Raw genomic sequence first — 24,396 nt, 5'->3', positions numbered from 1 at the left:
GAGACAGGTGAGCTGACACCTCAGGTGTGACCCGGGGCAACGACTGTGGGAGGGGGCTCAGCAGGATGGGGTGGGGGGCTCTGAAGGGGGAGCCCCTTCTTCTCACCTCTAGACTGAGCAATGGACCAGGAGACAGTCACCTGGCCTGGCCTGGGCTGCGGGCCCTTCTGGTCCTGTGCCTGCCCTCAGAGGAGCAGACACCCGCCAGGCATTCCTCCTGCAGCGCCCACCATCATGCCCAGGTGCGCTTGGCCACCTGGCCCAGGTGTTGGCCTCAGGGCCAGGCCTGAGCAACAGGCACCTCTTCACCGCTGCTGCCTCCCAGGTGAGGGTAGGGGCTGCTCCCTAGTAGGAGCTCAGGGAGGGGCAGCGAGACTCCCAGCACACCCGGGGGCCACCTCAATCGCCCTGACAGGTCATCCTGTGGGTGTCCGCCCCACTGGACACTGACAGGCAAACCACTGCACACTGACAGGCAAACCACTGCCAGACCCAGAATGAGGCTTCTGGACGGGGAGGCCGCATGCTACCACCGCTGCCATGTCCTGCAAGCTGCCAAATGCCACGCGGGACCCATTCCTTGCAGGCTGGCCCGCTGCCCCCATCTGGGTTTCGGGAGGGTCAGGAACCGTGTTCCCGACAGCGAGCGGGGGTCGGGCTAGGAGTCTGCTCCGTGCAGCTGCGGTCCCGCGATCCAGCCCAGACCACTCTGCGGACCCCCGGGGCCACGACGCGGACGCGGTCCGGGAACGCGCCCGAGGGCTCAGCTGCTCGCGGCGGGCGGCGGACTTGCCAGGGACTAGGACCCGGACTCGAGCTGGGGGTGGGAGGAGGCGGGGCCAGCGCCTCTCATCCTCGCCCCCAGGCCGCGCGCGGCGCGTGACCGCGCCCGGACGCGCGCGCTGCCGCCCGTGCACGCGCACGCGCCCCGCCGCCCGCGCACGCGCAGTCGCGCCGGCCCCGGCAGGCCCGCCATGGCGTCCGAGCGGCTCCCGAGCCGGCCCGCCTGCCTCCTCGTGGCCAGCGGCGCCGCGGAAGGTGAGGCTCGCGCGGGCGGGGGCGGGGCCGCGGTGGGGCCTGTCCCGCGGGCTGCGCTGCGCGGCCCGGCCGCCCGGCTGCGTCCCGGGGGAGCTGCGGGGCGCCGGGCGGCCGGGCCCCCGCGAGGAGGCCGGGCGGCGGGGAGGCCCCGCTCCGGAGCCTGCCTCCGGCCTGACCTCAGCGGCTGCCCACGTGGCGGGGGAGCGAGGGCAGCGGGTCTCGGGGTCGTAGCGTGCTGAGCCCCCGGCTGGGCCCCCCGGAACGCAGACACTGAGGGGCGCAACGCCCCGCGGAGAGGTCAAGGCTGAGCCGCTGAGTGGGGTTCAGTCCTGCAGTCGTGGGTGACTGCTGGGAGCCGGGTCATGGTGAGGAGGGGTCGCGCCGGCCTAGGTGTGCCCCCGGGGAGGGATGTTGAGGACATGGGTTGGGGGCACAGCTCTGAAGGGCTGCTGGGCTCTGTGGGCAGGACGAGCAGGCCCTTCGGGGGACCCTGGGCCAAAGCAGGTCGGGTAGAGGGGCCTGGAGGAACCGGGCAGACCTCGGGAGGCTGCCTTTGCCAGATATGCAGACTGTCTACGGTGTGCATGTAGATCCGCAAGACTGGCGAGAGATGAGGTTCGGGGGCGGCGACCCCTGATTAAAGTGAAGGCGGAAGCACACAGATCAGGTCCCTTTAGAAGCAGGTGTCTGTGATGGGGCCTCAGCCCCCAGAAGCAGGGAGCCTTCCCCCGGGTCCACAGAGAAGAGGGCGGGGCACAGCGCCAGGGCTGGGTGGTGTGCAGGACCCAGGAGCTCCGTGAGGGAAGGAGCCCACCGCCCCATCCTGCTTGCCCCTCCCTTCCCCGCGGACACAGGCCGCGGCCCCACCTCCAGAGCCACAGGCCTCTATCTCTGCCCGCCTCTGGCGGAAATCGGCAGGCGTGTGGGGGTCTCAGTCCCTGGTGATGGAGTGTTAGGGAACCTCACACTTGGGTTTGCCTTCTGGAAAAGGCCTGTAGTGGTCAGGCTAGGGAGAGAGAGAGACCCCCTTCAGGGGATCAGGGGGCCAGGGGGCTACAACTGCTGCCTCAGCCATGTGCAGGGTGGGCCCAGGGTGAGGTGGGATTAAGGGCTGCTCCCCAGGGTGGTCCAGGCCAGGAGCAGCTCCGAACCCCCCGGGCTGCATCTCCTCACAGGCGTGTCGGCGCAGTCCTTCCTTCACTGCTTCACACTGGCCAGCGCTGCCTTCAACCTGCAAGTGGCCACCCCTGGGGTGAGTCCAGCCCCCTGTGTCTCCAGAGAGTGACGTCATTCCTGGGGGGACCTGAGGGGCCGGGGCCCCAGGGACACTGCACTGAGAGTCCCCCCAGAGGTGCCTGGGACGCCTGCTTCCACTTTACAGGCGGAAACTGCGGCCAGCAGGGGCCGAGGGGCTGGGCTGACGGTGTCTTTGTCCCGAGGGATTGCCAGCAGTCCCAGCCCTTGTCAGTTTCCTGGAGCCTCCGTATGCCAGAAGCAGGGGCTGAGGTGCTGACCCTTGGCCTCTGGGCCCCCACAGGGGAAGACCATGGACTTTGTCGACGTGAATGAGAGCAACACGCGCTGGGTGCAGGACTTCCGTCTCAAAGCTTACGCCAGCCCTGCCAAGCTGGAGTCCATTGACGGTGCGGGGCCTGGGAGGGCCTTGGGGTGTGCTGGGTCCTGACCCCAAACTGCTTTCTCCAATTCCTGGAGCATTCAGGGGCTTGCCACGGAGCACCGTGACCATCCGGGCCATGTCCCGTCCAGTGGCCAGCGCTCCCAGCAGGGGAGGGAGCTGGCAGGCACGCGGGTGGTTTGTGGGCCTTGGGAGCCTCAGCTGGTGAGGGCAGGAGGAGCAGAGAGGAGCCGGCTGCTGGCCTTGTTGTCCTGACTGACTGGGCTGTGGTCCCCCAGGTGCCCGCTACCACGCCCTGCTGATCCCCAGCTGCCCCGGGGCCCTGGTGGACCTGGCCAGCAGCGGGTCCCTGGCTCGCGTCCTGCAGCACTTCCACTCCGAGCGCAGTAGGTGGCCCTGGGCCCAGACTGGGCGCGCGGTATGGGACTCGGGAGAGGGCACTCCTCAGGGGGGAGTGCCGACGAGGGCGTGGAGGTGGTGCTCGTGGGCCTCGATGCGGCTCTGGTTTCAGTGGGAATGCTGAGTCACTGCAGGAGCCGCCCAGGGTCAGCATGGAGCGCCATGGTTCTGACCAGTGAGTGCACAGGTTTACTCAGTGTGTATACACGCGTGTGGGATACACACACATGATGGTAGGGCATCCTTTCCACCATCACCCCCTGACTTGCCCCTGTGGTCCCTCGGCCTGGTTCCCTCTGGGGCTGTGTGGGAACCCCGCCCCCGACAAGGTGGGTAGGCAGGATGCTGGCTTGGTTCGTGGTGGGGTTTGTGGGTGGCGGTGGGGCAGGGGGCCGGGAAAACTGCCCTGAGGAGACGTGTCTGCTCCAAGGGAGCGTGGCACACTGCCCTGGCCTGGCATCAGGACCAGCAGGCAAACCCAAGGCTGCACACAGCATCCTTTGTTGGTGGAAATGGGGCCTCCTGTCCATGGGCAGTGCTTGTTCGGGCACTCAGCCATGGGAACGCACTTGTGCCAGGCTGCTCTCTGAGAGGGAGGCTTGGAACCAGTGGCCTGGGGTTGAGCGGAAGGCTGGGGTCCCCCCTGCTGCATTCGGAGGAGGGGGCTCCAGGCACTGCCCAGAGGCCGGGTCAGGCGGCTCTGACAGGCAGAGGGCGGTGCTCCCGTGTGGGGGGTGGACCCAGCGGCCGCCTTCCTCCCGCGGAGCCTGGCTCTTGGCCCCCAAACAGCTTGAGGGGATCCGAGCTCTGAACAAATCCCAGTCTTGTCTGGGAGAGCCGGGGAGGTGGGGGTGTCGCTGGGGCCTGGGCGGCCGCAGCATCAAGCTGACACTGGCACTGCTTGCAGAGCCCATCTGTGCTGTGGGCCATGGTGTGGCCGCCCTCTGCTGTGCCACCACCGAGGACAGGTCCTGGGTGTTCCAAGGCTACAGCGTCACCGGGGTGAGTGCGGCAGTGCAGGAGCCATGGGGGCAGGGCCCCTGGGGGGCAGCAGTTGTTGGCTCGGTCAGGGCTCAGACCCCAGCGCAGGCAGGGGGCTTGGAGTGGGGGTCCCTCGGGGCCTTGTTCCGTGCCCGTTGAGGGGGTGACTGCTTGCGGGTCCTGGGGTGAGTCTGGGGGCACTGCAGGCCCCCCTTGTCAGGCTCTGTGCCCAACCCTCGGCCCTGAGCTCACCTGCTTGGACCTTTCTGGTGGCCCTGTGTCCTGATGCCGGGGAGGACCCGGGAAGCTTCAACCCTGCTGTGGACCCCTCCCCACGGGCAGCCCCTGGGGAGGCACGGCCCCCTGACCCTGGGCACTGCCCTGGCCCTACAGCCCTCCGTGTACGAGCTCGTCCGGGCACCGGGTTTTGCCCACCTGCCCCTGGTTGTGGAGGACTTCGTGAAGGACGCAGGGGCCTGCTTCAGCGGTGAGCGGCTGGGCTGAGCGTCCAGAGGGCCATGGGAACCCCAGTTGTGAGCCCCAGCTGGGACGGCAGGGCGGGGGTCGTGGGGTCCTGGGAGCCGCCCTGCACGTGGCCTGAGGCCCCGGCGCTCGGGGTCTCCTGCAGCCAGTGAGCCTGACGCCGTACACGTGGTGCTGGACCGCCACCTGGTCACCGGGCAGAACGCCAGCTCCACCGTCCCCGCCGTGCAGAACCTGCTCTTCCTCTGCGGCAGCCGGTGAGGGGCCGCGGCGGGTGGCGGGGTCCTGGTGACCAGCCCCTTTGTCTGAATTGGTGTCTACCCCACAGGAAGTGAGGAGGCCCCGAGCAGATGCCGCCACCTCCAGATGTCCTGGGTGTTCCCTAAGACCCTGCCTCGTGACACCCGGCCTGCATGGCCCCTGGTGGAACTGCTGGGGGACTTTGAGGATCCTTCCTGAAGGGGTCGGCCTTGGGGGACAGGCCAAGCCGGTGACCGTGGTGGGTCTCCCTGGGGAGGGGTGGGAGTGCTGAGCGGGCTGTCCACGGCCCCAAGCACCCTGAGTGCTCCACAGTCAGCTGTGGAGTCCCAGGGGGATGCAGAGCCTTCCTGGAAGCCGGGGCAAGTGCTGACCAGGACCCCGGGGTCCCGTTCCTGTGCTGAGTCTCTTCTCAGGCCTCCCTGTGGTCTCCCACCACTTTGGGCCTTGGTGGGGGTGGAAGGGGAGGGCCCTCGCCCTGATACTGGCCTGGTGCGCGGTTTCAGACATGATGGTGACCCCACGTAAGGCCAGGGTGGACTCAGGTGGATGCTGCGGCGTCTCCACGTCCCTTCCAACGTTAGGAGAAAAGCTCATGGATACAGCACATGGCCACCCTGCCGAGCAGTGTCCAGGTCCTGACAGCCAGGCCTGCTTCTGGATGGATGTGGTGGAGCCCTGAACTCCTCTTGGAGTGTGGCCAGCTGGCCTGGGGTGGCGGACTGTCCTGGGTTGCCAGGTGGCTGTCCAGCCAGTGGACTCTAGTGCAGCCTGGGCGCTCTCCAGCTGCCTCAGGGCACCCGCCCAGCCTGTGGCCCACAGCTGGGCCCTGGAGCTGCCCTGCCCCACATGCGTCACCTTCTCTGCCTGGCTCTTCCCTGGCTAGCCCCTTGGAAGGGAGGAGGAGGGAGGCGGCCAGGCGCCTCATCCCCAGCACCGCAGACCAGGCCGTGGCCCTGCACACGCCCCTCTCTGCTGCCGACTCTGGACACCTGCTGGCCTCTGCACCCAGGGCTTGGGCCCCCTCACCAGCCATCCCATGTGTGGCACGAGCTGGTGATGGACATGGCTGGACAAAAGCATGTTTAAATATAGCAACACAAATTAAAAAAGAGAAAAATGATGATGCATTAGGGGATCTTCTGAGTGTCCATACCTGACCTGGGTGGGCTTTGCGGAGTGGGGCCCTCCCCAGCCCTCCTCGCTGGCGCCGCATGGCCGGGTCTCCAGGCCCAGGGCACTGGGGTGGGGGCCGTGGCCCAGCTCCCTGGGATTTCCCACATGCTCAGTGTTGAAAACAGATCCTGAGCTCCAAGTCCACAAAAATGGTGTGTGGACGTCTGTGGTGGTTTTTTTCTGAGTTGTAGCTTTCGTAAAAGGAGTGTTCTTCTTAATGGTTAGTATTCATGTGCTCAGTGAAGCAAACCAGATCAGATGTCCAGGAGATTCACCGTGGACTGGCCGTTTGTGGGAGGGCCCGGGGCCAGGTCGGAGGACCAGTGTCCCATGGTGCTGACTGCAGGGGGTTGGGCCTGTGAGCAGGTGGGCTTCATGTGCCCGCTGTATCCGCTGTCTGCACCGAGGCCCCGGGCCAGGCGGCATGGCAAGTGACTTCCTCCTCCTCCTAGGACAGCCTGTTGACCAGCTCAGCACAGGGAGTCTGGGGTTGCTGGGGGCTTGCAGGAAGCTGCGGCCCTCTGATGCAAACTGGTGAGGCAGCTCACAGGGGGCTGGGAGAAGCCCCGCCCCATCAGCACACTGGCAGTGTGGCCCATGTGGTGCCTGCCCTGAGCCCTGCCCACCCAGCACTGCTCCTGCTTCTGAGGAGGGCAGCCAGAGTCAACTCCAGAACCACACTCCCAGGGGCCCCGCTTCCCTGAAGGGAGCCATGGAGAACAAGCCCAGCCTGGCAGGGCCCCCAGGGAGGGGAGTGGGCACATCCAGACCCGAGGTGTGTCCCGCAGGCCCGTCCCAACATGTGGCTTCCCTGGTGCAGACCTGGACACCCAGCCACCCCCTCCTGCTCCCAGGCCATCCCCCCAGACCCCCCCTTCACTGTTCCAGGAACTCGGGCTGGTTGCAGGGAAAGGAAGGGGCTCCCCTGTGGAACCCTGTCACCACCCCCGCCAGGCCCTCCACAGTGCAGCACACCCACTGCACAGTCCAAACCGCAGCCAAGTGTCTGCACAAGCTGCCCGCCTCTGCTCGGGTGTGAGGTGTGGAAGCCGAGGCCTGTACGCTGTCCCCACAAGGTGGCGCCACCCCCCCCCAAAGAAGGTCTGGGCAGTGTGGCTGAGGCAGGGGAGCCGGGTGTCCCCCAGCAGGCCACTCCGCCAGGGCAGCACCCCCTGCCCAGCTCCGCAGGCACAGCCTGGAAGCCTGGGGGTCCCTGCCTTCAGAGTCAAAGCTCTCTGGTCACTGCCCAGCAGCAGGCAAGGGGCTGTCACCACTGACTGGGGCACCCATGGGGCTGCTGACCTAACCCCGCCTTCATCAGGCCCCGGGAAGGAGACAGACAAAAAGGAAAAGTGAGGGCTTTAATGCGCTGAGCAGAATTTTACATAAAATCAGAAATCTATGATTCGTCCCCGCTCCAATTAGTAAAAAAGATCCACGATTCATCACAAAGCATGTGCAATTAGGCCCCAATTCAGAGACGCACAGATCTGTGGCTCCAGCCTCGGGTGCCACGCTATTTTCCATTCTCTGCGCTGAACATCCGTTCCTGAAAATGAATGGTGTGAGCTGGTGCACCCACCAGGCTGCCCCCCGACCCTGCCTTTGGCCAGGCCTGCCACCCTGGGCCCTCCTGACTGTGACCCTGCCCCCAGGCCCCTCCACCCCATCCGTGACCCTTCCTGCCCGTGCGCCCGTCCGCCGTGGCCCTGGTGCTCACCCTCAACATCCGCTCCAGCTTCACCGCGTCCGCGGCGAACCTGCGGATCCCATCAGAGAGCTTCTCCACAGCCATGCGGTCCTCGTTGTGCAGCCAGCGGAAGGCCTTCTCGTCCAGCTGGATCTTCTCCAGGTCACTGGCCTGGGCTGCGGAACAGATGCCCGGGCCGTGGGCTCAGAGCCGTCCTTGGAGGCCCCGTGCCGGGTGGAGGCGGCCCGCCCAGAGGCTCCAGGTTCCACAGCCTCAAGGGACCAAGGCACTGGTGCCTGTGGAGCCCGAGGCTGGCAGAAGGCAGGAGGGGGCGGTCTTACCTGCCTTGGCCGAAAGCACAGGCGTCAGCTTGCTGTGGTCCTTGACCAGCTCCCCCAGGAGCTGGGGTGAGATGGTGAGGAAGTCACAGCCGGCCAGGGCCTTGATCTCACCCGTGTTGCGGAAGGAGGCGCCCATGACGATGGTTTTGTAGCCGAACTTCTTGTAATAGTTGTAGATCTTGGTGACACTCTTCACCCCTGGAGGGACACACCGGAGCTGCCATCCGTGCCGCCCGACCCTCAGCCCTGGGGCCCCTGGGAGCATACCACACAGCACCCCTCTGCCCCGGGGGCCACTGACCAGGGTCCTCCTGGGGCTCGTAGGACTTCTTGTCCGTGTTGGCCACGTGCCAGTCGAGGATGCGGCCCACGAAGGGCGAGATGAGCGTCACGCCAGCCTCGGCGCAGGCCACAGCCTGGGCAAAGGAGAAGAGCAGCGTCATGTTGCACCGGATGCCGTGCTGCTCCTCCAGCTCCCTGCGGGGACGGGACGCGCACACCAGTCAGTCCCTGAAAAGCAGGGATGGGGTCGCTCCACCCTCATAACTCTGGAACATTCACCAGGGCGAGCTCAGGCTTGTGGGTGACCAGACTTCATCAAACCCCCATTTCAGAACAGGGACCAAGGTGAAAGGTCCCCTGAGAGCTGCAGACACAATCCTCCCCTCGTCACAGAACCTCTGCGCTGGGCCAATGCAGGAGACACGGGTTCAGTCCCTGGTCCAGGAAGACCCCACACTCCCCAGAGCACCGGAGCCCGCGATCCGCAACAAGAGGAGCCGCCACAGTGAGGAGCCCCCACTCTCCCACCTGGAGAAAAGCCAGGCAGCCGCAAAGACCCAGCACAGCCTGAGAAAAAGGCACCTCTGGGCTGGAGATCACGGACTCGGCACCAACCACAGCACTGTCATGCCTCAACCCCACAGCCTCAGCATCCCCACGGCCCCCGCCTGCCCTCTGGGTCAGCCTGCAGAAAGCCCGTCCCCCCAGATGACACAGAAGGGGGCTCTGGCCATGCTCTACCACCTGCCAGCCGAGTTCCTGTCCCAGGGGACGGTTTCAGAGGCGCCCCGCCGCCAGGCCACAGGGAGGTGGTCAAGAAGCACAGCCTTGTGAGCACAGGGCCGCCTTGGTGGCCAACGCCATGAGCACCGGGCCAGCAACTCCACCACTGGTGTGTGCCCACAGGAGATCGCCCCAAGCACACGCTCAGCATCACCCGACACGAGCAGCCATGCGCCCCGGGAGGATGTGCGTGGAAGGAGTGCACACACATAGGGAGACCTCCTTATGGGGGACGCAGCTCCGCCACAGGCATGGAGCACGTGAACCTGGAACGTGAGCCAAGCGAGGGAAGCCACACACGAGGCCACGTGCGGCGCGATCCTTCCCTCAGAACCCTTCAGAGGCAGAAGGGTGCAGGGCCGTAACCACACAGGGACCCGTGGGCGTGGCCAGGCGCTCCCAGGACAGCCGAGCCTGGGCACCAGGGCAGCGTCCTGTCCATGCCCTCCTGCCCCCTCTGCGTCCAGCATGCCTGGGAGAGCCGACTCCCACTCCGTCCTTGGCAGACGACACCTCTGCCGGCAGCACCGCGCGGGCCCACTGCCCGAGGGGCCCAACCGGGACAGGCAGAGGCCCAAGCAGCTCCCCGTTCATGGGGACACTTACTTTCCGGCCTGAATTCCTTCCCAGGTGGACGAGAGCTTTATCAGGATCCTCTCCTTGCTGACCCCGGCCTCCTTGTACAGCTCGATGAGGCGCCGGGCGCGGGCCACCATCGCATCCTTATCAAAGGAGAGCCTGCGGGGGACAGGGCGCCCAGCTTGCAGCGGCTGAGTGGGGCCGACGCAGGGCAGGCGCCCACAGCAGTGTGTGGTGCCTCGAACAACAGCGGCTGCTGCTCTTGACCCCCCCACCCGTCGGCTCTGTGTCCTTACCTTGCATCCACTTCCGTGGATACGCGGCCTGGAATTTTCTTCAGTATTTCTGCCCCAAACAACACAAAAAGCTTATCAATAGCATTTGTAATCTGTTCTTCTTGTGACCTGAAATTCCAAGGGAAAAAATTAGGTTAGAAGCTTCTTAATTTTAAATGAACAGGATTCTACAAAAATTGTTACCTGCTTCCCAAGTTCTTTTCCCACCATCTGTTGTTTTTCTTAAACTTTTAGAGTGGTGATAAAACATACATAGCAGAAAACTTAGCATCTTGTCCACTTTTTCTTCTTTTTCATATTTTGGCAACACCACACAGCTCGTGTGACACCTCAGTTCCTCGACCAGGGATCGAACTTGAGCACACCCACCCTCCTCCCCACTCTGATGACCAGCTGGGCCACTGACGCATTCACACTGGTGCGACCACGGCCACCTTCATCTCCACAACGTTTCCATCCTTCGAGCTGAACCCTGTCATCTTTGGGGGCTTGAACAAAACACTCTTCCTAACCTCTGACGCTGCCTGGGCAGATGAATAAGGTGCTCAGTGCGGCTCCAAGATGGACCGGAAAGATCTCCGGCCTGAGAGCAGGGCCAGTCTGGTGATCACTGTGGGCACTGCCTTAGTGCCTGTCACCGATTCCAGGAGCATCAAGAAGTGAGGGGGGCCGCCACCACGGGGTGCATGGTGGGGGGCAGGGCAGGCCCGGGAAATGACTGCCACCCCTGCACACAGCTGACCTCAGCACACAGGGTGCCAGAGAGGGACAGGCCAGCCCAGCATAGCTCCTGCCAGGGGCACAGCTCCTGCCAGGGGCCACTGTTCCCTGCGAGCCCACTCTCAGCTGAGAAGTGCCACCCAGATGAACTTTTGCCATCCAGCAAAGGCACATCTATGGACAGAAGAGCCAGTCTGCGGTCGCAGGCGGAGGCACCAGAGAACATGCTCAGAGGCGAGAACATTCTCAGACTGGACTGTGGCTGCACCGCTGTCCACGCAAACACATCAGGATGAACTGGACTGCTCACTGAGGCAGCGACTCTCACGCCCACAGAACTGGCAGAAGGTGACAAAATGCCAGGAAGCAGCCCCACGGCTGCCAGGGTTGAGGACACTGCCTGCAAACGGGGGGAGGACTTCTGGGGCACTGTCCACAAGTTCCTGCCACCAAAACTCAAGTGAACTGTCTACTCACAATGCTCGCAAGAAAGCAGACATCTTTCCTTACTGCAGCCTATAACACTGGAGAACTGGCCTCAGGGGTGGGAAGCAAGCAGACCCAGCTGGTACCCACGGCCCCGCACTCACCCGCCCAGTTTCCTGCCGTAAGCAATGGCCTCTTCCACCAGCTCCTGGTAGGTGGGCATCTGTGCCGCGGCCAGGATCAGGGATGGGTTGGTGGTGGCATCCTGGGGCTTGTACTCGTCGATGGCTGGGAAGTAATTGTGGGAAGCAGGGGTCAGTGGAGTGCCCACTTCCACCCAGAAACCAGAGACGACCCCTGAAAGCCCTAAACGCAGGAACAGAGCCAAGTAGGGCACGACTACACTTCATGCAGGAAGGCTGGCCAAGAGGCAGCTGAGCACAGTGAGGAAACCTGGAGGCTAAGCCAGCGAGCAGCCGTGCCAAGAGCCAAGAGCTGCCCAGCACCACGGAGCAAGGAGGGAGGCGGCCAGGAGACTGGCAGCCTCAGGAGGTGCTGGCGCCCAGGTCAGCGGCAGAGGGGCTGGACACGGGTCTTCAAACTATTCTCCTTTAACACACTTGTTCCTTCTTGATAACCAGGCGGGAATTCCAAGAAGTCTCGAGGCCCCGGCTGTCACAGGGCAGTGCTGAGCTCAAGTTCATCAAAACTCAGCTTCCAGGATTAGCTGGTTCAGTAAGTTGATTTGGCAAGTTAGCATTTTCAAAGTATCTTCTGATGACAAAACTACAGAGATGGAAAACAGGGAAGGGGGATGGCTCTCAGGGGCCAAGGGAGGTCTCAGGGGCCGGGAACAGCTGTATCCTACCCGTCCTGGTGGCTCCAAGAACCCACCACGGAGGACGACCCCTCCTCTGTGCAGCTGGAAACCAGGGAATACAGGACGGCCTGCAGCCTGTTCACAGCGCCGTGCTGGCGCCAATCCCCCGCTCTGATGTCACACCACGGCCACACAGAACACCCGGGGAGGTGATGGCAGAAGGATTCGTGGGACCCTATGGGCTAATTCTGCAACTTCCTGGAATCTATTAACGATTTCAAAATAACAAGAAAGCATGCTCTGGAGTGGAGCTTACACAGATGTGTTGAAACCCAGTGTAATGTGCTGTAGATAGTACCTTGATAAAGCTGACTTTTTAAAAAATTAAAAACAAAATCTGGGGTCAACAGATGGGCTTCAGGCTCCAGGGACCCTTAAATAGAAATAGAATACAAATGGAGCTAGGAAGAGCATCCACAGCTTTGACTTATTTTCAAAGAGGCTTATGACGCCCCAAAGGCAAGACCCTTCATAAAGTGACCATAAAACTGAATTTACAGTTACGTAAGATTTAGATATATATGGGCTTCCCTGGTAGCTCAGTTGGTAAAGAATCTGTCTACGATGCAGGAGACCCAGGTTAGATCCCTGGGTTGGGAAAATCCCCTGGAGAAGGGAATGGCTACTCGCTCCAATATTCCACAGAGGAGCTTGGTGGGCTACAGTCCATGGGGGTCACAAAGAGATGGACAAAACTGAGCAACGAACACACAGCTACTGTACTGTACACATTATCAATAAATGTATCTTTAAACAAAGTCGTTAACATTCACTTGGCAATCTTCAATGTCAGCACTTGGGTTTAACTATCTGTAAAAAGGGGAACAGAGAGCAAGCATTCCCCAGGACTCCTCTGGGAGTGCTGGGCCGACACAGACAGAGGCTGGGGTTAGAGTTAACCCGAAGGCCAGTTGGCCTGCAGCTGCTGCCCAGTGAAACCCAACAGGAAAACAATACAGACCAGGGCTTCACTGACTCAGCAAAGATGGGAAATACACTAAAAAGGCGCAAACCAGGACTTCCCTGGTGATGCAGTGGGTTAAGGATCTGCCTGACAACGCAGGGGACGTGAGTTCAGTCCCTGGGCCCAGAATATCCCACACGGCCTGGGCAGCTAAGCCTGGCACAGTGCGACCACTGAGCCTCGGGCTGCGAGCACCAAGCCCCCGGGCCCGAGACCCCATGTTCCACAAGAGAGACCGCCACAGTGAGAGGCCCTCCACTGCAGCTGGAGCGCAGCCCCCACGTGCCGCCGCCAGAGAAAAGCCCGTGCAACAAGAGACCCAGTGCAGCCAAAAATAAATAAAATTAGAAACCAGAAAGGAGCAGAAAGACATGCAGCCACTTTCCCAGACCCTCTATCCTGGTGAGGTCATTGCCAGAGGCCTGGACCAGGGAGGGACGGGTGGGAAGAAGCCAGCGGCCTCACAGTTTGTCAGTGGAGCTGGAATTTCCCAGGGCCCCCAGCTCTGACCAGGAGGGAACCTTCTGTCAGCTGGTTTAATGTACAGGTTGGACTCAAGCCCATCACCATCTCCAGCGTTTATATTTAAGCACCCAAATATGCTTACTCATTTTCCTCAGCTCTGTGAGATAGAGTCTTATTCTTACCAAAGAGGAAATAAAGCCTGTTTCTCAAGTCACCATGAGAAAGCAGAAATGAGGAAGTCCCTTCCCTACCGTGTGCCCCAGAGCACTCCCAGTCACGGAACATTTCACGATTTCTCTGACAACCTTCATGGTTCACAGAGGATCTGAATGGGGGTTCATCTAGTCTGGGTTTCCGCTGCAGAGGATGGGAAGGCCAAGCCCCCAGATCCCTCCCAGGAAGGTGACTCAAGCCAGGAAAACCTAAACCTGGGGCAAGCTCTGCTTGCCTCCCTGCAGTGAGTGCGGTTTTACCCCCGGGGCTCCTTGGTCCCAGGCAGTGCACGTCTAACTGGCCCGCACCCGGCCGTGGTCACCAGCGTGCACAGCTGTCCCCTGGGCGGGGGTGGAAAGTGTACGCAACACGGGGTTTCAAAAGCAGGTGGTGTCATTCGCAGTGTCTGGTCTTTCTGGGCCCACAACTAACATGTTCCTGCTCAACATTCGCGCAAGGAAACTGCCCCGTGTAACCACAAGTGGTTCGCGACTCCAGGAGGACCAGGAATCGCTCTCCAAATCAAAACACTTGGGACACCGTCCCCTGACCCCCTGGCGGTCACCGCGGGCTCCAGCAGCGCAGAGAGGACGCGGGCGCCGGGTCCCGCGCGTCCGGTCCTGAGGCACCCACGCCCCGGCCGACGGTGAAGGGGCCGAGCACGGAGCGCCGGGAGCAAGGGAGAAGGGCAGCGGGGAACAGCAGGGGCGAAGCGGGGGCGGGGGGGCGAGGCAGAGGGGCAGAGGCGTCCGGCAAGGGGCGCCCAGGAGGAGGGGCAGAGACTCCCTGGCCCGCGAAGCCGGGCGTCGCCGCCGCTGCGCCCCCAGCCGCGCGCCCAAAGTCCCTCAGTGCTGTCCGGCCGGCCCCGAGCTCGGGGGCCAGCGCGGCCTCACCGTGGAAGTCGCCCGTGTCGGCCACCACCGTGGTGAACTGCTTGAGCTGGTCCAGCGCGTTCTCCATCCTCTGCCGCTTCACCGGGGAGCCCGACATGGCGAGCGGCGGAGCGAGCGCGGGCCCACAATGCCCCGCGGGCCCCGCCCCCGGCCGCAGCCAATCCGGGCGCGGCGCGGGACGGCGGACCTGCGCGCTGGCGCCGGCGTGGCCCCGCCCCCGAGACGGCGCCCCGCCCCCGAGACGGCGCCCCGCCCCCGAGACGGCGCCCCGCCCCCGAGACGGCGCCCCGCCCCCGGAGCGGCGCCTCGGGCACTGTACGCGCCCCGGGCGGTGCGCCCCGGAGCGCCGAGTCCCCCGGGCGGTATGCCCCCAGACGTGGTTATGCCGGAGCGATGCACGTCCTTCTGGTGATGCAGCCCCCGGATGGTTTCCAGGGAGCGATGCACCCCCGAGCTGTGACCCCGTAGAGGCGCTCCCGCCCTCTCGACACGCCCCTAGGGGCCGTGATTCCCGGAGCGTGCACCCCCTGCAGCGGGGCGCCTCCGGGGCGTGGGAGCGATTAGTTCCCCGGACTGACGCGTCCCCGCGGCGGAGCTCCCCCCGGAGTGAAGCACACCCAGGGCTGCGCGGTCCCCGACGGCGCGCCGGCTCACTTCCCTCCTCTGTCTTTTGCAGCGGGAACTGAGTGAGCGTCTTCGAGCATCAAGGGGTTAAGGCTGAGGCTTCAGGCCGCGGTCGAGCGGAGTCTCAGAGAGGCCCGGACACCTGAGACTCTGCGTCTGAGCCGCTGCCTCAGGAGGCCTTGAGAAGGGGCCCTGGGCATGCGGGCCTGGGTCCGGGGGTCTCGGTCGCCGCCCCTCGACCCCCGGCCGTCCTGAGGCCGGGGGCATCCAGGGTACAAGTCCTCTCCTTGAGGCCGAAATCTCACCTTCTCTGTACTCTGGTATAGAATCCAATCTCGGTGACAGAGTTTTAGGTGACGTAGGAAAGGACTCGGAGAAGGCAATGGCAAGCCACTCCAGTACTCTTGCCTAGAAAATCCCATGGATGGAGGAGCCTGGTAGGCTGCAGTCCGTGGGGTCGCTAAGGGTCAGACACGACTGAGCGACTTCACTTTTCACTTTCACACATTGGAGAAGGAAATGGCAACCCACTCCAGTGTTCTTGCCTGGAGAATCCCAGGGATGGGGGAGCCTGGTGGGCTTCCGTCTATGGGGTCACACAGAGTCGGACACGACTGAAGTGAATTAGCAGCAGCAGCAGCAGAAAAGGATTGGGCTTCCCAGGGGCCTCAGTGGTAAAAAATCCACCTGCCAAGCCAGAGACACAGGTTCAATTCCTGGGTCAAGAAGCTCCCCTAGAGAAGGAAATGGCAACCTACTCCAGTATTTTTGCCTGGGAAAATCAATGGACAGAGGAGCCTAGTGGGTTACAGTTCATGGAGTGCCAAAGAGCTGGAGACAATTTAGCGACTAAACAGCAACAGCAAGAAGAAATGGATAGCTTTATTGCTTTGCCAGGCAAAGAGGTACACAGCAGACTCCTGTCCTCAAGACCATGTGTCCCAACTTGGGGAAGATAGTGACAAGTTTTATATTAGTTATCCAAAGAGGGTGTGATCAGCTTGTGGACATTCTTCTAATAGGTTCGTGAGGTAAGCAGGAGTCAACATCATCAACCTTCAGGTCCAGCTGGTCTGGGGTCTCCATGCTTGTGGGCAGCATGCCATCACTAACAGTTAACTTCCCCACTTGGAGAAGCTTCAGTGTCTGCAGAAGAGCTCAAAGATATAGTTGTGTCTGTCTGCTGATGGGAAAACAAGGCCCTGCCCCGAGGCTGCCCTTGACTGGTTTTTCTCCCTGTTCTCACACCCCCTCCCTCCCCTAGAGAACCACTTGAATCTGCCATTGAAACTCAGGAAGGTCGTGGAGGCCGGGTGAGAGCTGTTTCCTGTAATGAAAGAAACAGGGACACAGAGGCGTCGCGCCCAGGACCCCCGCAGTGCCCTGGGAGCTGCTCCAAGCCCTCCTAGGTTGGGTGGGCCTGGAGGTCGGGGAGGGGCTAAAATCAGTCTGTGGTTTTATTTTTCTTGCGGATCCAGAGCACAGGACAGGCCATTGACCCTGGAAACCAAGTCTGGGAATCTCCCCTAGCGAAGTAGTACTAAGTTTAGAAGTAAGAAATAAAATTCACATTTTATGGGAAGACAAGAAAAATGTAAATATAAAAAAATCTTCTCTGCCCTTGGCCTCCTCTCTCCTGCACTGTGCATCCTGTGTCTGCATGATACACGAACAAACCTCGCCACTGTTGGATCACAGAAAAAGCAAGGGAACTCCGGAAAAACATCTACTTCTGCTTCATTGGCTATGCTCACAACAAACTGAAAAATTCTTAAAGAGCTGGGAATACCAGACCACCTTATCTGCCTCCTGAGAAACCTGTATGCAGGTCAAAAAGCAACAGTTAGAACTGGACATGGGACAATGGACTGGTTCAAAATTGGGAAAGGAATACATCAAGATTGTATATTGTCACCTGTTAACTTATGTGCAGAGTATATCATGTGAAATTCCTGGCTGGATGAAGCACAGGCTGGAATCAAGATTGCTGGGAGAAATATCAGTAACCTCAGATATGTAGACGAAACCACCCTAATGGCAGAAAGCAAAAGAAAAAATAAAAGAAAGTGAGTCACTCAGTTCAGTTGCTCAGTTGTGTCCAACCCTTTGTGACCCCATGGACTGCAGCACACCAGGCCTCCCTGTCCATCAATCACCAACTCCTAGAGCTGGCTCAAATTCATGTCCATTGAGTCGGTAATACCATCCAACCATCTCATCCTCTGTCCCTTTCTCCTGCCTTCAATCTTTCCCAGCATCAGGGTCTTTCTAATGAGTCAACTCTTCACATCAGGTGGCCAAAGTATTGGAGCTTCAGCATCAGCATCAGTACTTCCAATGAATATTCAGGACTGATTTCCTTTAAGATGGACTGGCTGGATCTCCTTGCAGTCCAAGGGACTCTCAAGAGTCTTCTCCAACACCATAGTTCAAAAGCATCAATTCTTCGGTGATCAGCTTTCTTTATAGTCCAACTCTCACATCCATACGTGACCACTGGAAAAACCATAGTTTTGACTAGATGGACCTTTGTTGGCAAAGTGATGTCTCTGCTTTTTAATATGCTGTCTAGGTTGGTCATATCTTTTCTTCCAAAGAGCAAACGTCTTTTACTTTCATGGCTGCAGTCACCCTCTGCAGTGATTTTGGAGCCGAGAAAATGAAGTCTCTCACTGTTTCCATTGTTGCCCCATCTATTTGCCATGAAGTGATGGGACTGGATGGCATGATCTTAGTTTTTTGAATGTTGAGTTTTAAGCCAGCTTCTTCACTCTCCTCTTTCAATTTCATCAAGAGGCTCTTTAGTTCCTCTTCACTTTCTGCCATAAGGGTGGTGCCATCATATATCTGAGGTTATTGATATTTCTCCCGGCAAGCTTGATTCCAGCTTGTGCTTCATCCAGCCTGGCATTTCTCATGATGTATTCTGCATAGAAGTTAAATAAGCAGGATGACAGTATACAGCCTTAACACATTCCTTTCCCAATTTGGAACCAGTCCGTTGTTCCATGTCCTGTTCTAACTGTTGCTTCTTGACCTGCATACAGATTTCTCAGGAGGCAGGTAAGGTGGTCTGGTATTTTCATCTGTTTAAGAATGTTCCACAGTTTGTTCTGATCCACACAGTCAAAGGCTTTGGCATAGTCAATAAAGCTGAAGTAGATGTTTTTTGGGGAATTCTTTTGCTTTTTCGGTGATCCAGTGGATCTTGGCAATTTGATCTCTCCAGCTTGAACATCTGGAAGTTCATGGTTCACGTACTGTTGAAGCCTGACTTGGAAAATTTTGAGCATTACTTTGCTAGCATGTGAGATGAGTGCAATTGTCTGGTAGTTTAAACATTCTTTGGCATTGCCCTTCTTTCAGATTGGAATGAAAACTGACGTTTTCCAGTCCTGTGGCCACTGGGCAAAGTGAATCACTCAGTCTTGTCTATTTCTTGTGAACCCATGGACTATACAGTCCATGGAATTCTCCAGGCCAGAATACTGGAGTGGGTAGCTGTTCCCTTCTCCAGTGGATCTTCCCAACCCAGGGACCGAACCCAGGTCTTCCGAACTGCAGGCAGATTATTTACCAGTTGAGCTACCAGGGAAGTTGGTAGCTCAACAGTGGCAGAAAGCAAAGAGGAGCTAAACAGTCTCTTGATGAAGGTAAAAGAGAAGAGTGAAAAAGATGGCTTAAAACTCAACATTCAAAAAACTAAGATCATGGCATCGGGTTCCATCACTTCATGACAAATAGATGTGGAAACAATGGAAACAGTGACACTTTTATTTTCTTGGGCTCTAAAATCACTGCAGACAGTGACTGTAACCGTGGAGTTAAAAGATGCTTGCTCCTTGGAAGAAAAGCTATAACCAAGCTAGACAGCATATTAAAAAGCAGAGACATCACTTTGCCAGCAAAAGGCCATATAGTCAAAGCTATGGTTTTTCCAGTAGACATGTATGGATGTGAGAGTTGGACCATAAAGAAGGCTGAGCGCCTAAGAATTGATGCTTTCAAACAGTGGTGTTGGAGGAGACTCTTGAGAGTCCCTTGGACTGCAAGGAGATCAAATCAGTCAGTCCTAAAGGAAATCAACCCTGAATATTCATTGGAAGGATTGAGGCTGAAGCTGGAGCTCCAATACTTTGGCCACCTGATCGGAAGAACTGACTCATTGGAAAGACCCTGATGCTGGGAAAGATTGAGGGCAGGAGAAGAATAGGGTAACAGAGGATGAGATGGTTGGATGGCATCACCGACTCAATGGACATGAGTTTCATTCAGCAAACTCTGGGGGATAGTGAAGGACAGGGAAGCCTGGTGTCTGCAGTCCATGGGATCACAAAGAGTAGGACATGATTGAGTGACTGAACAGTGATCCAGGCCGTCAGGTGAAAGAACAATGTCACCACCCTTCTACGGACTTGAATAATCACTATGATAGTCCTACTTTGATCTCATAAGGTCAGTCTCCTGCCAGATGCGAAGGAGGAGCTGGTGAGGTAAGCCTCCTGTGTACCTGCACAGGACAGTCATTTCCCCTCCCCTTTCCTTTGACTATAGAATTGTAGCCCACTTAACCCTTGGAAAGAACTCCCTCCCCGCCGCATGTCTTTTACACAACCTCCTGTGTTAATAAACCCACTTCCTGCCTAACACCTTGCTTCTCATTGGATTGCCCCTGTGCTGAGACGGAGAACCTGGGCTTCATTGAGTCCTAGACCAGGTGTGTCGTCTTAGTTGGGAGACCACGGGTTTAGTCTGGGTCCGAGTCCTGGTCACGAGGGTTTGAGCCCCATTCTGAGGCGAACGGTTTCAAAGTTTCAGAAATCTCAGTCATCAACCTCTGGCTCCAGTCAGTCTGGAGTCTGCCATCCTGTGGTCTGTAAGTCTCACCATCCACCGGGCTTATGGGGGGCAGGGGGCTTAGTTCCTGCTCGGAGAATCCCGGCAGGAGCAGCTGGGGCTGTTTCATACTGAACTATTGTCTTTGCTTCTCTTTTTTAACCTTGTTTCCCTCGCTTCTGTGATTAGTAGCTGCCTGTCCCTGCTCTTTGGACTCAGGAAGGGGCTGGGAGACTAGAACCTTTTTCAACAAACGGGAAGTGAGGGACGCAGAGGGGCTTTTGTGCCCAGGAGGCCCCCAGGTCCTGCTGGGTTTCAGAAGGGACGAGGAGGCTTTCTGGGTGATGGGAGCGTTTTACAGACGAGGTTTCAGGGCGAAGCAGGACCAGCAGCATCGGCTCCAGGGGGAGCTTTCTTTCTCTCCTTAACTGACTGGCTTTTGGCTGCACCCGCCTTGGTCGGGCTCGGGGCTCTTCCCCATGGCGCCCCGGCTTCTCGGCAGTTGTCCCGCTCAGGCCAGAGCATGTGGCTCTCTACTTGCAGAGCTTGCCTCTAGTTCCCCCACCAGGGATGGAACCTGAAGCCCCTGCATTGGAGGTGCAGAGTCCTAACCCCTCGACCACCGGAAGACTCTCCCTCTAGGACCTTTCTGAGAAGTCTGTTTTCTGGCTGCTCACGAAGCCTGGCTGATGGTGGTACAGGGCAGGCTCTGAGAACATTGGCTTGGTATTTTTAAGGGGTAGTGGTCGCTCACTGTAGACAATTAACAAAACACAAACCCTCACAAACAAAACCTGCTTGGTGTCTACTGGTTCCCAGTGTGAGTCCTAGGGGGCTTCCCAGGTGGTGCTGGTGGTAAGGAACCCGCCTGCCGATACAGAGACCATGAGACACGGGTTTGACCCCTGTGTCAGGAGGATCCACTGGAGAAGAATACCAGTGCTCTTGCCTGGAGAATCCCATGGACAGAGAGCCTGGCGGCTACAGTCTGTGGGGTCACAAAGAGTTGGACACGACTGAGCAACCAACACATCCATTCCAGTATTCTTGCCTGGAGAGTAGCAGGCACAGAGGAGCCAGGCGGGGTACAGTCCATACAGTTGAAAAGAGTCAGATTCTGAGCCACTTAGCATGCATGCATGTAAGCGTCCTGGGGTGGAAGGTCACATAGAGGTGGGGCATGGCCTGCCAGGCATCCCCTGGGCGTGGAGTCCACTGGGTGCCTCTCACTGCCTTCTGCCCATATGGGCCCCACCCCAGGGAGGGGAGAGAAGTGGGAAACTCCAGGGGAAGGAGGGGGCTTGTTTGCCTGCAGGAGGCCCCACCCCGGCTGTGCTCTGGCAGGCACTCACCCCCTTGGCCTCAGTCAGATCTTCAGCACAGTTGAGGTCCCCGTGGGCTGAGAACAGCTGATGCAATGCGGCGGAGGCAAGGCGCTGGGCTGGGCAGGAGGGGGTCTGGCCAGGCCAGGGCCCCGGGGGCCATGGTCACTTCCAGGAGCTGCAGAACTCGGGCCCAGAGGAAGGTGTGCATGCACCTGACCCCTGACACTGTGCTGACTCAGGGAACACCAGATGTTTCTCCCAACCTCATGATGAAATATAGTTCACATTTTATGACAAGAAAAATGTAATGATGAAACTTCTCCACCCGTTTGAGCTCCCCCCCTTCTGGGTGTGGGTGTCTGCATGAACCTCCTTAGGAGTCAACATTCCTTCTTAATCTTGTAGGGTCACCCTCTGTGCTGCAGATCTGAGTTGTATAAGCTGCCCACATGTCCTGTAACCTTTTGTCTCAAAAGCTTTCGTAACCTCGACTGCGCGCAACAGTCCTCAGCTCCTCAAAGACTGTCTCCAGGGTCGTAAGCCTCAGGTTGGCTCACACCATTTTGTTCTAGTTCATTTTTAGATTGGTTATTGATTATTTTGTTTGGCTGAGACCAGGGAGAAACAAGCAGTCCAGGGCAGCCTGGGGGCAGGGCTGTGTTTCCCCATCAGATACACATAGCGACATCTTTGAGCTCTTCAGAGGCCGAAACCCCCTCCCGGTGGGAGAAATGAACCATTAATGAAGACATGCTGCCCACAGGCATGGAGACCCCAGGCCAGCTGGACCTGAAGGGTGACAATGTGGACTCCTGCTTACCTCGCCCTGAATCCATCAGAAGAACGTCCGTGAGCCGGTCACACCTTCTTTGTCACTATCGTCCCAGGGTGGAGACACAGAGTTTTCCAAAGCACGAGCCCGCCGTGTCTCCCTTGCCTGGCAAAGCCATGATGCTCTCCTTTTCAACTTCACCCAAAGGCCTGTCTCTGAGACTTGCCTCAGTCCTACTGGGTGGAGAGGCTGGGCTTTTGGCCCCAGCTGTGAAGATGGTGCGAGGCGGTGGCTGGTGCCCCGTTCACTGACTCCATGACCTCAGGGGTCGGTGTCGCCCAGAAAGGGGGAGCCCAGAGAGCACACAGGCCCTGCATCACCACGTGGACGCTCTAACGCAAACCCAGACGGGGGTCGTGCGGGGCCAGTGATTCAAACCTAAGTTTAGGGGGCTGGGCACAGCTAAAGCCTCAGGGTTGCAGAAGGAGCGAGGTGTGGGGGTGGGCTCCTGGGAGAAGGCTCTCCGGGTGCCGGCTGGCTGGCTCTGACTGACACAGAGGGGCCAGGGCTGCCGAAACCTTGGCTCTCTGTGCTCCGGTGCCAAGCAGAAATATGCAGACAGAGTTGTGGAGAAGGAAAGGGCGGCTTTGTTTCCCAAGCAAAGGGAAACACATTCGGCCAGCAACACAAGAATGTGCCCCTCTCCCTGGTGAGTAGGGAGAGGCTGTATCCCCAGCTGTGGGTGATAAGGATCAAGGCAGTAACAGTCTTGCATTCTTCTTCTGCAAAGTTTCAGAAGGGTGGGGTTGCTGACAGGACTGGGCTGTGCGCAAGGCCTGGCCTTCTAATCTTCTCATTTCTTTCTGTCTGGCTGGTCCTCCTTGATTGCGGCACACAGGCTTAGTCATTCTGTGGCATGCGGAGACTTCCTGGACCAGGGATTGGACCCGTACCCCTGAATTGGCAGGTGGATACTTTTTTAAAAATATTTCATTTATTTCATTCAGTGTATCTGGCTGCAACGTGTCTCAGTCGCGGCCCGAAGGGCCCTCGTTGCGGCATGCAGGGTGTCTCACCGCAGGGCAGGCTCCCCAGTTGTGTGCAGAGGCTCAGCATTTGCAGAGCATCAGGCATGGGGGGGCGTTTGTTCCCTGACTGGGGACTGAACCCACATCCCCTGTGCTGCAAAGCCAACTCCCAGCCCCTGGACCACCAGGCCAGTCCTGAGACCATTTACTACAGACTGGGACTCAAACCCAGCCAAAACCCTCGGTCTTCCAACTGAGATCACAAACCTATTTCAGGACCTAATGAAGCTCAGGTTCTTGATGTGTCACTGCAGAAAGAATTCAGTGAGAGACAAAGTGATTGATAGGTAAGTAGGGAATTTATTCAGAGAGAAACATACTCCACAGCCAGCATGTGGGCCTTTGTGGAGGGCTAGCGCTCTTTGAGGAGAAGGAAATGGCAACCCACTCCAGTGTTCTTGCCTGGAGAATCCCAGGGACGGGGGAGCCTGGTGGGCTTCCGTCTGTGGGGTCACACAGAGTCGGACACGACTGAAGTGACTCAGCAGCAGCAGCAGCGCTCTTTGAAATGTGGTGTGGTTCATTTTTATGGGTGGGTAATTCCCACCCCATAGGCTAATGAATGGGAGCTGAGCGCTGAAGAATTGATGCATTTGAACTGTGGTGTTGGAGAATCTCCTTGTAATCCAAGGGACTCTCAAGAGTCTTCTCCAAAATCACTGCAGATGCTGACTGCAGCCATGAAATGAAAAGACGCTTGCTCCTAGGAAGAAAAGCTGTGACCAACCTAGACAGCATATTAAAAAGCAGAGACATTACTTTGCCAACAAAGGCCCATCTAGTTAAATTATGGTTTTTCCAGTAGTCATGTATGGATGTGAGAGATGGACCATAAAGAAAGGTGACCGCTGGAGAACTGATGCTTTTGAACTGTGGTGTTGGAAAAGACTCTTGAGAGTCCCTTGGACTGCAGGGAGATCAAACCAGTCAATCCTGAAGGAGATCAGTCCTGAATATTCATTGGAAGGACTGATGCTGAAGCTGAAACTCCAATACTTTGGCCACCTGATGCGAAGAGCTGACTCACTGGAAAAGACCCTGATGCTGGGGAAGATTGAGGGCAGGAGGAGAAGGGGACAACTGGAGAGGGTCGCCTGTCCCTTCTCCGGGATCTTCCTGACCCAGGAATAGAACAGGGGTCTCCTGCATCACAGGTGGATTCTTTACCAAATGAACCACCAGGAAAGCCCACCAGCAGGATAGGGTGAAAGTGAAAGTGAAATTCTAGTCACTCAGTCGAGTCCGACT

The 24,396-nt window shown here is 58.6% G+C and overlaps 2 protein-coding genes across 8 annotated transcripts; one reads left to right on the top strand and one right to left on the bottom strand.

Annotated features, from left to right (window-relative positions):
- The first annotated feature begins 948 nt into the window (after positions 1–948).
- GATD1 (glutamine amidotransferase class 1 domain containing 1) lies at positions 949–5,918 on the top strand. Of its 7 annotated transcripts, none has more exons than XM_055415151.2 (8): positions 949–1,038; positions 2,214–2,290; positions 2,576–2,681; positions 2,953–3,060; positions 3,981–4,075; positions 4,448–4,541; positions 4,683–4,790; positions 4,866–5,918. In XM_055415151.2, exons 1-8 carry the CDS (start codon positions 975–977, stop codon positions 4,994–4,996), a joined length of 783 nt encoding a protein of 260 aa, XP_055271126.1. In that variant the 5' UTR covers positions 949–974; the 3' UTR covers positions 4,997–5,918. The 7 variants fall into 7 exon arrangements, with proteins under 7 accessions (XP_055271126.1, XP_055271128.1, XP_088688165.1 ...); XM_055415153.1 differs by having other exon boundaries at positions 4,683–4,794; positions 4,866–5,004; XM_055415155.2 differs by lacking the exon at positions 949–1,038 and adding an exon at positions 1,105–1,403.
- Positions 5,919–7,318: 1,400 nt separating this feature from the next.
- Positions 7,319–14,662, bottom strand: TALDO1 (transaldolase 1). Its single transcript, XM_055415150.2, has 8 exons — positions 14,504–14,662; positions 11,253–11,376; positions 9,943–10,050; positions 9,674–9,805; positions 8,304–8,479; positions 8,003–8,200; positions 7,692–7,837; positions 7,319–7,520 (listed from the first exon to the last, which is right to left on the bottom strand). Exons 1-8 carry the CDS (start codon positions 14,598–14,600, stop codon positions 7,488–7,490), a joined length of 1,014 nt encoding a protein of 337 aa, XP_055271125.1. The 5' UTR covers positions 14,601–14,662; the 3' UTR covers positions 7,319–7,487.
- Positions 14,663–24,396: the final 9,734 nt, after the last annotated feature.

This window comes from Moschus berezovskii, chromosome 25 (genome assembly GCF_049115385.1).
Source record: "Moschus berezovskii isolate FMDL1 chromosome 25, NW_MosBer_1.0, whole genome shotgun sequence".
Classification (NCBI taxonomy): domain Eukaryota; kingdom Metazoa; phylum Chordata; class Mammalia; order Artiodactyla; family Moschidae; genus Moschus; species Moschus berezovskii.
Note: the sequence above shows the minus strand (reverse complement) of the source record. Positions and strands in the feature narration are given on the sequence as shown.

What these genes read in the sequence shown, in the direction of transcription:
- TALDO1 (XM_055415150.2), bottom strand. Translation starts at nt 14,600, where the DNA reads ATGTCGGGCTCCCCGGTGAAGCGGCAGAGGATGGAGAACGCGCTGGAC. An exon ending in GAAGGAATTCAGGCCGGAAA is followed by an intron (nt 8,480 to 9,673) that starts GTAAGTGTCCCC and finishes CCGTCCCCGCAG; the next exon opens with GGAGCTGGAGGAGCAGCACG. An exon ending in CGAGCCCCAGGAGGACCCTG is followed by an intron (nt 8,201 to 8,303) that starts GTCAGTGGCCCC and finishes GTGTCCCTCCAG; the next exon opens with GGGTGAAGAGTGTCACCAAG.
- GATD1 (XM_055415151.2), top strand. Translation starts at nt 975, where the DNA reads ATGGCGTCCGAGCGGCTCCCGAGCCGGCCCGCCTGCCTCCTCGTGGCC. An exon ending in CAAGCTGGAGTCCATTGACG is followed by an intron (nt 2,682 to 2,952) that starts GTGCGGGGCCTG and finishes GTGGTCCCCCAG; the next exon opens with GTGCCCGCTACCACGCCCTG. An exon ending in CGCAGGGGCCTGCTTCAGCG is followed by an intron (nt 4,542 to 4,682) that starts GTGAGCGGCTGG and finishes GGTCTCCTGCAG; the next exon opens with CCAGTGAGCCTGACGCCGTA.